This window comes from Oncorhynchus kisutch, linkage group LG7 (genome assembly GCF_002021735.2).
Source record: "Oncorhynchus kisutch isolate 150728-3 linkage group LG7, Okis_V2, whole genome shotgun sequence".
In the NCBI taxonomy this organism is placed as follows: Eukaryota; Metazoa; Chordata; class Actinopteri; order Salmoniformes; family Salmonidae; genus Oncorhynchus; species Oncorhynchus kisutch.
Genome location: NC_034180.2, coordinates 54,549,253 through 54,566,271, shown reverse-complemented (window position 1 = coordinate 54,566,271; position 17,019 = coordinate 54,549,253). Strand labels below are relative to the sequence as shown.

The 17,019-nt window shown below is 45.6% G+C and overlaps 1 protein-coding gene across 2 annotated transcripts; it reads right to left on the bottom strand.

Moving 5' to 3' along the window:
- Window positions 1–581: 581 nt before the first annotated feature.
- Window positions 582–7,765, bottom strand: LOC116374725 (uncharacterized). 2 transcript variants are annotated; one of them, XR_004210686.1, is made up of 3 exons: window positions 7,327–7,765; window positions 3,465–7,171; window positions 2,393–3,350 (listed from the first exon to the last, which is right to left on the bottom strand). XR_004210686.1 is itself a non-coding variant. In XM_031829364.1 (2 exons), the coding sequence occupies exon 2, from the start codon at window positions 2,001–2,003 to the stop codon at window positions 660–662; it is 1,344 nt and encodes a 447-aa protein (XP_031685224.1). In that variant the 5' UTR covers window positions 2,004–7,171; window positions 7,327–7,765; the 3' UTR covers window positions 582–659. The 2 variants fall into 2 exon arrangements, 1 of the variants encoding a protein (XP_031685224.1); XM_031829364.1 differs by having other exon boundaries at window positions 582–7,171.
- Window positions 7,766–17,019: the final 9,254 nt, after the last annotated feature.

Below are 17,019 nucleotides of genomic sequence, written 5' to 3'. Positions count from 1 at the left end.
ATGTGTAACTCTGTGTCGTTTTATCTGTCGAACTGCTTTGCTTTATCTTGGCCAGGTCGCAATTGTAAATGAGAACTTGTTCTCAACTTGCCTACCTGGTTAAATAAAGGTAAAATAAAATAAATAAATAAATAAATAAAGATAGTCAGGTTAGGGCCTGCTCATGGTGTTACTTGGCCTTCTCAAAGAGAGGTTCTAGTTCCCACAAGTCTTGAAGAGCCACCCCTCATAGCCTGGTTCCTCTCTAGGTTTCTTCCTAGGTTTTTGGCCTTTCTAGGGAGTTTTTCCTAGCCACCGTGCTTCTACACCTGCATTGCTTGCTGTTTGTGGTTTTAGGCTGGGTTTCTGTACAGCACTTTGAGATATCAGCTGATGTACGAAGGGCTTTATACATACATTTGATTTGATTTTGATTTGACCCAGAGAATATGTTAGCATCTCTATGTTGTTGTTGTTGTTGTTGTCCCTCTGTTGTTAGCAGAACATGTAGTAGTAGGTGCTGTCGTCATGGTAACACCGTAGACAGGACAGGAGACTGTTGGGCGGCTGCACCGCCAGGGATTTTAAAAATGTAATTTAAATGTTTACATGTTTTATTTTTTAATTTACTTTTTTACTTTTTGAAATCTGAGAGGAAAAACAACAAAAATAAAACCTTTTCATAAGTATCGACTTGTATCGACGTCATTCAAATAAAACAATTGTTCTAATTTCAAGCAGTGCATGAACAATGATCCGACTGACTTCAGAAACACACAATAACTCCAGGTTTTTAACATGAGTGACGTGTGTATGTACTTCATATACAAGGTGTAGGCTAGAGAATGGTCCTTATTGGCAGTGAGGAGGAGAGCCAGAGTGACACGCAGCAGGTTCATACTGGCAGTGAGGAGGAGAGCCAGAGTGACACGCAGCAGGTTCATACTGGCAGTGAGGAGGAGAGCCAGAGTGACACGCAGCAGGTTCATATACAAGGTGTAGACTAGAGAATGGTCCTTATTGGCAGTGAGGAGGAGAGCCAGAGTGACACGCAGCATCTTCATACTGGCAGTGAGGAGGAGAGCCAGAGTGACACGCATCATCTTCATACTGGCAGTGAGGAGGAGAGCCAGAGTGTCACGCAGCATCTTCATACTGGCAGTGAGGAGGAGAGCCAGAGTGACACGCAGCAGGTTCATACTGGCAGTGAGGAGGAGAGCCAGAGTGACACGCAGCAGGTTCATACTGGCAGTGAGGAGGAGAGCCAGAGTGACACGCAGCAGGTTCATACTGGCAGTGAGGAGGAGAGCCAGAGTGACACGCAGCAGGTTCATATACAAGGTGTAGGCTAGAGAATGGTCCTTATTGGCAGTGAGGAGGAGAGCCAGAGTGACACGCAGCAGGTTCATACTGGCAGTGAGGAGGAGAGCCAGAGTGACACGCAGCATCTTCATACTGGCAGTGAGGAGGAGAGCCAGAGTGACACGCAGCAGGTTCATATACAAGATGTAGACTAGAGAATGGTCCTTATTGGCAGTGAGGAGGAGAGCCAGAGTGACACGCAGCATCTTCATACTGGCAGTGAGGAGGAGAGCCAGAGTGACACGCAGCATCTTCATACTGGCAGTGAGGAGGAGAGCCAGAGTGACACGCAGCAGGTTCATACTGGCAGTGAGGAGGAGAGCCAGAGTGACACGCAGCATCTTCATACTGGCAGTGAGGAGGAGAGCCAGAGTGACACGCAGCAGGTTCATACTGGCAGTGAGGAGGAGAGCCAGAGTGTCACGCAGCAGGTTCATACTGGCAGTGAGGAGGAGAGCCAGAGTGACACGCAGCATCTTCATACTGGCAGTGAGGAGGAGAGCCAGAGTGTCACGCAGCAGGTTCATACTGGCAGTGAGGAGGAGAGCCAGAGTGTCACGCAGCAGGTTCATACTGGCAGTGAGGAGGAGAGCCAGAGTGACACGCAGCAGGTTCATACTGGCAGTGAGGAGGAGAGCCAGAGTGACACGCAGCAACTTCATACGGACAGACAGACTTGTTCACTCTTCTTCTTCCTCAGACCTTGAGACATGGGCAGAGCCATTAATTAACACATGGCTCTGCCCATGTATCAATATTGAGGCATATCTAAACAATGACTTAGGCAGTATGGGTAACTTATCATGATGCAGACTACCATCTTTATAAATTACAAATAGCTAACTTTTCTGGCGAAAGTGAAGCATCTAATAAATTCAAAATCAACTGAGCATGTGTAATAGGCTCCCCAGAAGTGGTTATCATACCTCTGTGGCAGAGTCCTCAACTACCTGTACTGGCCCCCACTCTAAATCACTACTTATAGTAGCCGTATATACTATACTATATATAGTAGTATATTATTTTATATAACATCCTCCAGTCATTACTCGAGGCTGCTTTATTTACCAAAACAGTCATTGTATCTCTTCCCAACAGATGAACCTGGAGTTAAGGACAGGAATGCATGCCTGCCCTCCTGACATCTCGTGTTTTATCACCAATGGAGCAGACAGTCTTTCCACTGTCTGCTGTACGGAAGCTGAACGACCAAAATCTTTTCCCAAATGTATTCTTATTCCTTCAGGCTTATCGGCCATCCAACAAGTCCCAATATCACTCAACATCTTTATTTTCTTTCCCATCAGCGTCAAATAGGTTTTCTGTTCCTGTTGTAATGCCAAATCAATAGTAGCCCATTCGAAAACTTCAAAATCAGTGTTTACAACAGAATCCTGAACCTCCTCCTCTTCCTCACTAGAGTCTATTCCCCCGCTCCCCATAAATTAGTCATGCCTCATCTTCCTCTGAGGCTAACCTTTTTCTCTCTGCACTCGACCCTCTCTCCTGTCTCTCCTGTCTTTGTTCTTTTTACAGTCTCGGTGATTATGGCCTACTTCATTGCAGTGTTTACACGGCGCCTCGCAATCTCTAGTAAAATGTAACATTAATTACCCCCTTTTCCCTCCTACCTTGCTAGTCCGTCCTCCTCTGTCACCCTTCCCTGCAATCTCTCCTAGAGTGGCCATCAGATACTCAGCTCCCTTCTGCTCCTTTTGTTGTTGTTGCTCTCTCACTTTTCCCATGCCGCTCATAGTGAACTGCATATCTCTCCACCTCTCCCAGCTCTGCTCTGCTCTCCTCCACCCTACCAGGTTCTGCTTATCTCTTCACCTCTCCCAGCTCTGCTCTCCTCCACCCTACCAGGTTCTGTTTGGTACTGCATATCTCATCACCTCTCCCAGCTCTGCACTCCCCCACCCTACCAGGTTCTGCTTATCTCTTCACCTCTCCCAGCTCTGCTCTCCTCCACCCTACCAGGTTCTGTTTGGTACTGCATATCTCTTCACCTCTCCCAGCTCTGCTCTCCCCCACCCTACCAGGTTCTGCTTATCTCTTCACCTCACCCAGCTCTGCTCTCCCCCACCCTACCAGGTTCTGTTTGGTACTGCATATCTCATCACCTCTCCCAGCTCTGCTCTCCCCCAACCCAATTTGTAATTGTTGATGATACGGGGCATTGAGTCCTTTCACTGCCGGGGGGTCTATTAACCCACTATTAGAGTTTAAAAAAACATCCTTTAATCTCTCTAGGTATTGACTTTTACAGTCTCACTCTCTCCCTGTTTGCACTCATGGATTTTTAGAAAAATCAACATGTCTATGGTAGTAATATCAAAGGTTATTACATAGTTTGATTAAGTTTATCTCGATGCTCTCAATGATCCTGGGTCACCACAGATGTCATATAGCTCTGTCCTGTTGGCTTAGAATATGTCCTAAATACTTAACATAAGTCTACCATTATGCTAACTTTATAACCTTATTCAACAACAAAATATAATAATAATATTATAGCAATTTCACAGCCTTGTTGTGTTACATTTCTTACACTACATACAACAGCTGACTTACCTAAGGGGAAATAAAACATAGCTAGGTTACTAAATGTTACTTAGGTCAAAATAGTGGGAGTTTCAAAATAACCTTATGACAATTTTTTTTATAAACACACCTTTGCCCCATTTTAACACATAACTCTCCCTGAGAGTAATGTACATACTACTACTATCTCCCTGTACATACTACTACTATCTCCCTGTACATACTACTACTATCTCCCTGTACATACTACTACTATCTCCCTGTACATACTACTACTATCTCCCTGTACATACTACTACTATCTCCCCGTACATACTACTACTATCCCCCTGTACATACTACTACTATCTCCCTGTACATACTACTACTATCTCCCTGTACATACTACTACTATCTCCCTGTACATACTACTACTATCTCCCTGTACATACTACTACTATCTCCCTGAGAGTAATGTACATACTACTACTATCTCCCCGAGAGTAGTGTACATACTACTACTATCTCCCTGAGAGTAATGTACATCAAATCAAATCAAATTTATTTATATAGCCCTTCGTACATCAGCTGATATCTCAAAGTGCTGTACAGAAACCCAGCCTAAAACCCCAAACAGCAAGCAATGCAGGTGTAGAAGCACGGTGGCTAGGAAAAACTCCCTAGAAAGGCCAATACCTAGGAAGAAACCTAGAGAGGAACCAGGCTATGTGGGGTGGCCAGTCCTCTTCTGGCTGTGCCGGGTGGAGATTATAACAGAACATGGCCAAGATGTTCAAATGTTCATAAATGACCAGCATGGTCGAATAATAATAAGGCAGAACAGTTGAAACTAGAGCAGCAGCACAGTCAGGTGGAAGTTGAAACTGGAGCAGCAGCATGGCCAGGTGGACTGGGGACAGCAAGGAGTCATCATGTCAGGTAGTCCTGGGGCATGGTCCTAGGGCTCAGGTCCTCCGAGAGAGAGAAAGAAAGAGAGAAGGAGAGAATTAGAGAACGCACACTTAGATTCACACAGGACACCGAATAGGACAGGAGAAGTACTCCAGATATAACAAACTGCTACATACTACTACTACTATCTCCCAGAGAGTAATGTACATACTACTACTACTACTATCTCCCCGAGAGTAATGTACATACTACTACTATCTCCCCGAGAGTAATGTACATACTACTACTATCTCCCTGTACATACTACTACTACTATCTCCCGGAGAGTAATGTACATACTACTACTATCTCCCTGTGAGTAATGTACATACTGCCACTATCTCCCTGAGAGTAATGTACATACTACTACTATCTCCCTGCACATACTACTACTATCTCCCCGAGCGTAATGTACATACTACTACTATCTCCCTGAGAGTAATGTACATGCTACTACTATCTCCCTGCACATACTACTACTACTATCTCCCTGTACATACTACTACTATCTCCCTGAGAGTAATGTACATACTACTACTATCTCCCTGAGAGTAATGTACATACTACTACTATCTCCCTGTGAGTAATGTACATACTACTACTATAACCCTGTACATACTACTACTATCTCCATGTACATACGACTACTATCTCCCTGGACATACTACTACTATCTCCCTGAGAGTAATGCACATACTACTACTACTATCTCCCTGCACATACTACTACTACTATCTCCCTGAGAGTAATGTAAATACTACTACTATCTCCCTGTGAGTAATGTACATACTACTACTATCTCCCTGTACATACTACTACTATCTCCCTGGGAGTAGTGTACATACTACTACTATCCCCCTGCGAGTAATGTACATACTACTACTATCTCCCTGTACATACTACTACTATCCCCCTGAGAGTAATATACATACAACTACTACTATCTCCCTGAGAGTAATGTACATACTACTACTATCTCCCTGTACATACTACTACGATCTCCCTGAGAGTAATGTCCATACTACTACTATCTCCCTGAGAGTAATGTACATACTACTACTATCTCCCCGAGAGTAATGTACATACTACTACTATCTCCCCGAGAGTAATGTACATACTACTACGATCTCCCTGTACATACTACTACTATCTCCCTGAGAGTAATGTACATACTACTACTATCTCCCTGAGAGTAATGCACATACTACTATCTCCCTGGGAGTAATGTACATACTACTACTATCTCCCTGAGAGTAATGTACATACTACTACTATCTCCCTGAGAGTAATGCACATACTACTATCTCCCCGAGAGTAATGTACATACTACTACTATCTCCCTGTACGTACTACTACTATCTCCCTGAGAGTAATGTACATACTACTACTACTATCTCCCTGAGAGTAATGTACATACTACTACTACTACTATCTCCCTGAGAGTAATGTACATAAAATACTACTACTATCCCCCTGAGAGTAATGTACATAATATACTACTACTTCAAAAGATAAAACAACATTTCAAATAACATAATCAAATTAAAATGACTGCTCTGAAAAAATTTCAAATAACATTATCAAGATCCCTTCAGGGTTGGAGATGACCAGAGATCCCTTCAGGGTTGGAGATGACCAGAGATCCCTTCAGGGTTGGAGATGACCAGAGATCCCTTCAGGGTTGGAGATGACCAGAGATCCCTTCAGGGTTGGAGATGACCAGAGATCCCTTCAGGGTTGGAGATGACCAGAGATCCCTTCAGGGTTGGAGATTTCCAGAGATCCCTTCAGGGTTGGAGATGACCAGAGATCCCTTCAGGGTTGGAGATGACCAGAGATCCCTTCAGTGTTGGAGATGACCAGAGATCCCTTCAGGGTTGTAGATGACCAGAGATCCCTTCAGGGTGTCCTCTCTCTTCAGCTGAAACCTCGCCTTGAACAGACCCTCGTAGTTAGGCTCTGTTTTTTATTTTTTTGTTTTACCTTTATTTAACTAGGCAAGTCAGTTAAGAACAAATTCTTATTTTCAATGACTAGTCCAACGCTCTAACCACTAGGCTAACCACTGGCGCTGTAACCGTACCCCAAAACCAAAGTTTATCATCAGGATACATGTGGTAGGATGAAATGCACCTTTCCTCAAACAACAATAGGGGTTTAGAAGTCTGTGGCAGCAGTCACATGATGGATCATCACCTATCAGAGTCATAGCAGGACTGGCCTGTTTCTGTTGGTACCCCAGCATCACCACCAGGTTATTGTCATTGTGGCTACAGTGGACCTCCTTCGCTGTCAGGGAAGGAGACTGATGAAACTCAGCTTTACACAAGCTGTGAAAGAGAGCTGTGAAAGAGAGCTGTGAAAGAGAGACAGTTCAGAAAGAGGATGATGATGAGTTCAGAGTTCACCAAAGCTCGGGAAGAGAGAGTGCTATTGAAATACAGTCCTGTGTAACTTTAACACAATACTTAGCTATAATATTTAGTCAAGTTCAAATTGAGGAATTCTCACGTGGAAATAAGATGAAGAACAATCCGAGTCCATACGTTGTTGGACACAGTGCCAGCTACCTCCCAAAGCAGTTTTGTGTAAAGAGAGTGAGTGAGAGAAGACGAAAGAGAAAGAGCTGAGAGAGAGGAGAGAGAAAGAGCTGAGAGAGAGGAGAGAGAGAGAGAAAGAGCTGAGAGCGAGGAGAGAGAAGAGAGAGAGAAAGAGTAGAGAGAAAGAGTAGAGAGAGAGAGCGATCTAGTGAGAGAGAGCGAGAGAGAGCGAGAGAGAGCTAGAGAGAGAGAGAGCGAGCAAGAGAGCGAGCTAGAGAGAGAGAGCGAGCTAGAGAGGAGCGAGAGAGAGCGCGAGAGAGAGCGAGAGCGATAGAGTTTTATTCATCATCACATCCTCTTGATTACTGTTCTTATATCTGGGCTGTACCTCCCCCTATTGGAGAGACACCCTGCCAGGCAACATCAGCCAGGTGCCAGAGAAAACCTCCTTGGCAGCCTCCCAAAATGTGATATTGTAACAGAGTTGAGCATCCCTGCTTCACCGTGTGGACTGGCAGCACACAGATACACTGCCTGGTCCTTTCCCTGCACCATCTGTACTGTCAGAGACCACTGCCTTACTGAGCTCATTCCCTCTGAGTTTTCTGTTCTCCAGACTCTGAAGCCAGATTTAAACTCTGCCTCATAGCTTGCTGATTCACCTATGAGCGAGCCCATTAGTTTAGGGCCCTCTCCCTGGAGGTGCCTGTACCAGTACATGTAGTCATAGCCTGCATCCTGAGAACAGTGCATGTCCATGGAGGTGTTGGGTTGGCTACAGATGGAACTGGGCCACTGGATGACCTCCACTGTCTGTATCACACCTGGAACATAGAGGAGGGAGAGAAGAGAGGAGGAAGAGACAAGGGAGAGGAGGGAGAGAAGAGGGAGAGAAGAGAGGAGGAAGAGAAGAGGAGAGAAGAGAGGAGGAAGAGAAGAGGGGGAGGAGGGAGAGAAGAGGGAGAGGAGGGAGAGAAGAGAGGAGGAAGAGAAGAGGGAGAGGAGAGAAGAGAAGAGAGGAGGAAGAGAAGAGGGAGAGTAGAGGGAGAGAAGAGAGGAGGGATAGAAGAGGGAGAGAAGAGAGGAGGAGAGGAGAGAAGAGAGGAGGACGAGAAGAGGGAGAGAGAGGAGAGGGGAGAGGAGAGAATAGAGGACGAAGAGAAGAGAAGAGAGAAGAGAGGAGGGAGAGAGGAGAGGAGGGAGAGAGGAGGGAGAGATGAGGAAGAGGAAGAGAAGAGAAGAGAGAGGAGGGAGAGAAGAGAGGAGGGAGGGAGAGAGGGGGAGAGAAGAGAAGAGAGAAGAGAGGAGGGAGAGAAGAGAAGAGAGAAGAGAAAGAAGAGAGGAGGAAGATAAATTAATAGAAGAGTAGAGAAAACGAGACATTTCAGTCAAGAATTTAAAAAAAATTTAATCACTATTGTCCAAAAATTTGTGCTAAGGTTTTCCATTTCAAGTCACATTTCCATTTCAGTAATTTAGGATTTTAATTTACTGAGATTATTTCCCTCACTGTCTCCCTCACTGTCTCCATTTCAAGACATTGATTAGAATCACCAATAAATCCTCACGTTACCTGTGTGGAAGACGATGCAGACGGTGAGGGAGATGACAACTGTGATCATGTTGTCTCGGTAACTCGCTCTGGATAAGAGCGTCTGCTAAATAACTGAAATGTAATTGTGAACGTAGAGTGGTGGAGAGATGACTGAGGTGACAAATCACAAACACACTGACATGTCTGAGGAGAGAGAATGGGCAGGAAATTACATCATCCCAACTTCTGTGACGACAACAAGATACACTGCCTACTTCGTTCCTTAATAATCCAGTTAAGCCTAGGGCTGAATACTGCCCCCTTTGGAGGAAGTGCGTGCCCATAGTAAACTGAAAATATTTTTTCCAAAAATTGCTAATATATGCATATAATAATTATTATTGAATAGAAAACACTCTAAAGTTTCTAAAACCGTTTAAATTATGTCTGTATGTAAAGCAGAACTCCCAAGGCAGCCTTTCTTCCAAACACCCTCTTGGCAACAGAAAAGTTGGGACAACTTTGACGTCATCCCACCCTTCCCAACCAGTTACTGATCCAGGAACAGTTTCTATGTGTTCAGCGCTATGTCTGCTTTCAAATGATGCGTTCTTTGTGAGAATCTCGCGCCCTCGTCCTTTGGCGGGCTAAAACATTCGGGTCACGCGAAAATACATGCACTCTATTGCGCACGTCGGTCTCTTTTTCCATGAAACACCAATTGACGTCGGTTTGTCTGTTCGCGCTGATCTTTGTTTTACATGATTAAAACATCCTAAACCTCGATTCTTAGTTTGACCAGTTTAGTCGACATATAATATGTAATTTTGAAGTTTTGATGCTCAAGAGTGCGGGATCAGAAGTCATTTTGGGTGCATTTCAGCTGAAGCTGTTGGCATATGCTAATACAGAGACACACAATTTGAAACCAAACAATGTATTGGGTAAGTATAACTCCTTCCACGTCTTCTGATCGAAGAACATCAAAGGTAAGGGAATATGTATGTGGTTCATTTTGGGTTTCTGTGCTCTCCAAACGTAGAGTAGACATACTGCTAATCTACGTAGAGGAGACATACAGCTAATATCTGAGCGCCGCCTCATATTATAGCCTAGTGAACGAATTCTGTAACGTTAAAAATAAATGTAACACAGCGGTAAATAAATGTGTGGTGTGTTTTCGCCGTAAAACATTTTAGAAATCTGACTTGCTGGGTAGATGAACAAGGTGTTTATCTTTCATTTGAGCTATTGGACTTGTATAGGTGTGGAGGTTAAATATTTCTAAGAATATTTTTTCGCATTTTGCGTTATGGTAATGAGCTGAGTCTGTAGTCACGATACCGGATCCGGGATGTGTAGATCAAGAGGTTTTAACATAATGTGAATAGACCCTAAACCCAGTACAAGAACACATTTAATAACCAAGGAAATCCCAAAACATTTACACCTTGTAGTGTAGTAAGTTCTCACTGCCAGTCAAAGACTATGAACTGTGTGATGTACCAGAGAGAGGGGTTTTTGTAAAGGAAGGAGGAGAATCTAGAGCAGTGTGCTTCTCTAGTCGCACAGAAATACTCCCCAGAGTCCTCCGTGGTAGGATTGGATATCTGCAGGTCTCCACGACTACCTGCGTTTCCTTGGAGACTGAAGCGATCGTTGGTAAAGTCTGTCTCTAGGTTGGCTGTGCCTGAGTACAGGTAGCCAACTAGTGTGAGGGCTCTGCTCTGTGCTGGTCGTCTGTACCAGTACATGTAGAACACGTTTGTGGTGTTGTGGCTACAGCTGAGACTACTGCTTCTTTTCGGCCTCACTATTACTGCCTCAGGCGTCTGGGAGATTCTGCTGCTGTTCAAAACTACTTCATCAGAGACAGGAGATATCAAACAGGAAGTTAGAGAAAACATTAAGAAACAAAACCATTGAAAAGTCCCTTGATGAGTTTACCTGGCAACAGGAGCAGTAGGATGGAGAAGTTAACAGAGGCGTCGACCATCATTGTATTGTTCAACAGCAGAGGAATACATTCCGTGTTCTCCAGAGGAAAGCAGCTGTCTGTTTGTCATCATGAACTAACCTACAGGAGAGATGACTGTAGCAACACTGCCCCCGCTGGACAACAGGTGAACTACATCTATTTGTACACTACCACAGGTAGAACAACGAGGTAGATGAGGCCTGGCCAGCGATCTGATTCAATACGGCCTGTGGAATCATGCTCAGAATTTGCGATGGTAAAGTTTTTTTTTTTTTTTTTTTGTTATTCAAATTAAAAGCCCAATGAATAACTCACCTTTGTGTAATGATTTAACTCCCACCACTTGTGGGACATTTATTATGAAGGCACGTATAAATAATAACTGACAGGCTGACACACACGTCACAGTTACGAATAGTAGCTAGCAAGAAATTGTTGCTAAAAATACATTTTCAAAGATTTAAAAGAAAAGGGAAGTAGAAAATGATTGTAGGGTGTTCCAGCAAGAGTGGACATCGAAATATTTATTTATTGATGTATCAGGGAAAGCTGTATGCTTAGTGTGCAAAGAGAGCATCGCTGTTTTGAAAGACTACAACTTGTCCCGACACTTCTAGACTGAGTGGTGGAGGGAGTATCTTAGTCACATCCAGGGAGGACTGAGTGGTGGAGGGAGTATCTTAGTCACATCCAGGGAGGACTGAGTGGTGGAGTGAGTATCTTAGTCACATCCAGGGAGGACTGAGTGGTGGAGTGAGTATCTTAGTCACATCCAGGGAGGACTGAGTGGTGGAGGGAGTATCTTAGTCACATCCAGGGAGGACTGAGTGGTGGAGGGAGTATCTTAGTCACATCCAGGGAGGACTGAGTGGTGGAGGGAGTATCTTAGTCACATCCAGGGAGGACTGAGTGGTGGAGGGAGTATCTTAGTCACATCCAGGGAGGACTGAGTGGTGGAGGGAGTATCTTAGTCACATCCAGGGAGGACTGAGTGGTGGAGGGAGTATCTTAGTCACATCCAGGGAGGACTGAGTGGTGGAGGGAGTATCTTAGCCACATCCAGGGAGGACTGAGTGGTGGAGGGAGTATCTTAGTCATATCCAGGGAGGACTGAGTGGTGGAGGGAGTATCCTAGTCACATCCAGGGAGGACTGAGTGGTGGAGTGAGTATCTTAGTCACATCCAGGGAGGACTGAGTGGTGGAGGGAGTGTCTTAGTCACATCCAGGGAGGACTGAGTGGTGGAGGGAGTATCTTAGTCACATCCAGGGAGGACTGAGTGGTGGAGGGAGTATCCTAGTCACATCCAGGGAGGACTGAGTGGTGGAGGGAGTATCTTAGTCACATCCAGGGAGGACTGAGTGGTGGAGGGAGTATCTTAGTCACATCCAGGGAGGACTGAGTGGTGGAGGGAGTGTCTTAGTCACATCCAGGGAGGACTGAGTGGTGGAGGGAGGAGGGAGTATCTTAGTCACATCCAGGGAGGACTGAGTGGTGGAGGGAGTATCTTAGTCACATCCAGGGAGGTCTGAGTGGTGGAGGGAGTATCTTAGTCACATCCAGGGAGGACTGAGTGGTGGTGGGAGTATCTTAGTCACATCCAGGGAGGTCTGAGTGGTGGAGGGAGTATCTTAGTCACATCCCAGGAGGACTGAGTGGTGGAGGGAGTATCTTAGTCACATCCAGGGAGGTCTGAGTGGTGGCGGGAGTATCTTAGTCGCATCCAGGGAGGTCTAAGTAGTGGAGGGAGTATCTTAGTCACATCCAGGGAGGACTGAGTGGTGGAGGGAGTATCTTAGTCACATCCAGGGAGGACTGAGTGGTGGAGGGAGTATCCTAGTCACATCCAGGGAGGACTGAGTGGTGGAGGGAGTGTCTTAGTCACATCCAGGGTGGACTGAGTGGTGGAGGGAGTATCTTAGTCACATCCAGGGAGGACTGAGTGGTGGAGGGAGTATCTTAGTCACATCCAGGGAGGACTGAGTGGTGAAGGGAGTATCTTAGTCACATCCAGGGAGGACTGAGTGGTGGAGGGAGTATCTTAGTCACATCCAGGGAGGACTGAGTGGTGGAGGGAGTATCCTAGTCACATCCAGGGAGGACTGAGTGGTGGAGGGAGTATCTTAGTCACATCCAGGGAGGACTGAGTGGTGGAGGGAGTATCTTAGTCACATCCAGGGAGGACTGAGTGGTGGAGGGAGTGTCTTAGTCACATCCAGGGAGGACTGAGTGGTGGAGGGAGTATCTTAGTCACATCCAGGGAGGACTGAGTGGTGGAGGGAGTATCTTAGTCACATCCAGGGAGGACTGAGTGGTGGAGGGAGTATCTTATTCACATCCAGGGAGGTCTGAGTGGTGGAGGGAGTATCTTAGTCACATCCAGGGAGGTCTGAGTGGTGGAGGGAGTATCTTAGTCACATCCAGGGAGGTCTGAGTGGTGGAGGGAGTATCTTAGTCACATCCCGGGAGGACTGAGTGGTGGAGGGAGTATCTTAGTCACATCCCAGGAGGACTGAGTGGTGGAGGGAGTATCTTAGTCACATCCAGGGAGGACTGAGTGGTGGAGGGAGTATCTTAGTCACATCCAGGGAGGACTGAGTGGTGGAGAGAGTGTCTTAGTCACATCCAGGGAGGACTGAGTGGTGGAGGGAGGAGGGAGTATCTTAGTCACATCCAGGGAGGACTGAGCAGTGGAGGGAGTATCTTAGTCACATCCAGGGAGGTCTGAGTTTTGGAGGGAGTATCTTAGTCACATCCAGGGAGGACTGAGTGGTGGAGGGAGTATCTTAGTCACATCCCAGGAGGACTGAGTGGTGGAGGGAGTATCTTAGTCACATCCAGGGAGGTCTGAGTGGTGGAGGGAGTATCTTAGTCGCATCCAGGGAGGTCTAAGTAGTGGAGGGAGTATCTTAGTCACATCCAGGGAGGACTGAGTGGTGGAGGGAGTATCTTAGTCACATCCAGGGAGGACTGAGTGGTGGAGGGAGTATCCTAGTCACATCCAGGGAGGACTGAGTGGTGGAGGGAGTATCTTAGTCACATCCAGGGAGGACTGAGTGGTGGAGGGAGTATCTTAGTCACATCCCGGGAGGACTGAGTGGTGGAGGGAGTATCTTAGTCACATCCCAGGAGGACTGAGTGGTGGAGGGAGTATCTTAGTCACATCCCAGGAGGACTGAGTGGTGGAGGGAGTATCTTAGTCACATCCCAGGAGGACTGAGTGGTGGAGGGGAGTATCTTAGTCACATCCAGGGAGGACTGAGTGGTGGAGGGAGTATCTTAGTCACATCCAGGGAGGACTGAGTGGTGGAGAGAGTGTCTTAGTCACATCCAGGGAGGACTGAGTGGTGGAGGGAGGAGGGAGTATCTTAGTCACATCCAGGGAGGACTGAGCGGTGGAGGGAGTATCTTAGTCACATCCAGGGAGGTCTGAGTTTTGGAGGGAGTATCTTAGTCACATCCAGGGAGGACTGAGTGGTGGAGGGAGTATCTTAGTCACATCCAGGGAGGTCTGAGTGGTGGAGGGAGTATCTTAGTCACATCCCAGGAGGTCTGAGTTTTGGAGGGAGTATCTTAGTCACATCCAGGGAGGTCTGAGTGGTGGAGGGAGTATCTTAGTCACATCCAGGGAGGTCTGAGAGGTGATTAATGATTAAATCACAATACTGTGTTTCCTCTCAATTTCCTTTTGTCCTTGAAACTAGATTCTGGGTTCTTGTTGTCTGTGTAAAGGTACCCCAGCAGTTGTAGCTGTCTGTCCTGAGAATGAGACTGTCTGTACCAGAGAATGACATCATAGTATTTTAGAGTGTGGGAACAGAAGAGATCAGCGGAGTCCCCTGGGGGTCATTACCAAGGCAACAGGAGTCTGGAGAATCCTGGCACGTAGACACAACCCTGGGAGGAGAGGAAGAGGAGGAGGAAGAAGAGGAGAGGAAGAGGGGGGAGAAGGAGAGGATGAGGAAGAGGAGGAGGAAGAGGAGATGAAGACGGGAAGAGGGGAAGAAGAGGAGGAGGAAGAGGAGATGAAGACGGGAAGAGGGGAGGAAGAGGAGGAGGAAGAGGAGATGAAGACGGGAAGAGGGGAGGAAGAAGAGGAGGAGGGAGAGGAAGAGTGGAGATAATCAAACATGTGTGAATCTAAGTTGACTAATGAATTGATTGTCAGCAGGTTTGTATCCAGATTGGACACAATTGCTAGCAAACACAGAAATGCCCTCCATGACAATGAAATGTCTGGTACCTCAATATATTACCATGGTCTTACCTGTGAGACAATGTGATACCATGGTGACTGATCCTCACTGGCAGATAAATGCCCCCCCCCCCACCCCTAACTCCCCCCATCGTCCCCGTCTCTCCTAGTTCATGTGGTTTAATGCAGGTGTTTTGATACAGTACGAGATGGGTCTGATAGGTAGAGGTTTTTGTAGAGTAGACGGTGTCTCTGTACCACTGTGTATAACTAGCAGCACAGAAATACTCCCCACTGTCTTCAACTTGTCTCAGTTTGAGGAGATGAAGGAAGGCTTCGTTCCTTCCATCACCTTTCACGTCAACATAACCTTCATATGAGGTTTCAACAGTCTGACCTGTATAGTATACATATGCTATGAGTTTCAGAGCCTCCCACAGGACGCTGGTACCAGAGGATAGTGTCATAGTTAGGGATTTTATGACTGCAGCTGAGTGGGACAGAGACAGACGCATTAGGCTCTAGCAGCAGTGTAGAGGGAGACTGGTACACTACCTTACTGAGAGACACACCTGGGGATAGAGACATAGCGAGTGAGAGAGACAGCGAGAGAGAGACAGCGAGAGAGAGAGACAGCGAGAGAGGAGAGAGAGAGAGAGAGAGGGAGTGAGCATTAACATTACTTTACAATACATAACAAACAATTGTACCAAAATGTAAGTTTGCATGAAACCTGTGAAGTAATTATTTTTACAGATTTAATACACATTGTTACACGTTCATATTTAATAAATATTTGAGGAAACTAATAAATAACTGTAGCTAAATTACCTGTGATCCAGAAGAGGGGAACTGTGATAATGATAAGAGGTTTGTACATGTTGACTCTCAATGATTGTTGAAAACCAACTGACATCTCATCTTTACTGAGTGGAGAGGAGAGCCAGGAAGTGACCTCATCGGTGATGTGATGACAGAATGCAGACCTCAAATGGAGCTGTAGGGGGAGGTGTTGCTTCAATATAATCTACTGAGACAGCGAATGATAGAAGACAAGCACAAAGACAGGTGAAACAGATCAGGGTGTGACAGTTACAGTCCATTATTGAACTTTGAAAGACATCAGTTAAATCATATAGCTTATATATTTTAGTATACACACTGTCAATCAATGTAATTTATGCCATGGTAGTCACTGCTAGACTGATAGCTGCCTTCAGCAGAGGAAATATGTTTGTTTTGTTTGTTCTATCTTTGACTGACATCAAATAACGGAAGCTAGCTAATGTCACTCCTATTTTATATCTCAACTTGGTAGCCATTTCTTCCACCCTTGGCTGAAAAACACTCCATTACTAAAAATAGAAGTGTTGATATAGCTAACTCACTCCCTGTGTGTCGGTAACAATGATGAATGTGATTAGTTGGTTCTCAGCCAGTCTCATCTGGCTAGAAATCTTCCTGCCCAATTAGTGAAGCTAGTTAACTAACAGCAAGCTGACAATATTGAAATGTCCATGTTAGGTATGCTACACTAGCCAGTCTAATAGAGATCAATACAACTAGTGGGGAGGTTTAAATGCATGTATTGTATTTTGTTGTCGGTGGTACAGAATCTGATTCTACCAAGATGCACTTCCAGCCCCTAGCTCTACACAAGGTGAAAGTAAGTTGGCCGAAATATTTACAAGCTGACAACTAAGATAGGTACATTTATAGTAAGCATGCTATAAAAATGAATTGAGTAGTGTTGTATGGTTTGTGTTATGGGGTTACAGGTGGTTAGAGGTGGCCTGAGGACCCTCCAGACCATGTCATCAATTTAGTCTACCCCTCTTCTCTTTTGACCTTTTCTATTTGTAAAACCCAGGTTATTCGGAGTGTCCTGCCATTCCACAGTGCCCTGCTGAAAAACTCAGGTCATCTGGAGCCATTCCACAGTGCCCTGCTGAAAAACT

Bases quoted from the DNA above. Each gene is read 5' to 3' on its own strand.
- LOC116374725 (XM_031829364.1), bottom strand. From the start codon at position 2,003: ATGAAGTTGCTGCGTGTCACTCTGGCTCTCCTCCTCACTGCCAGTATG.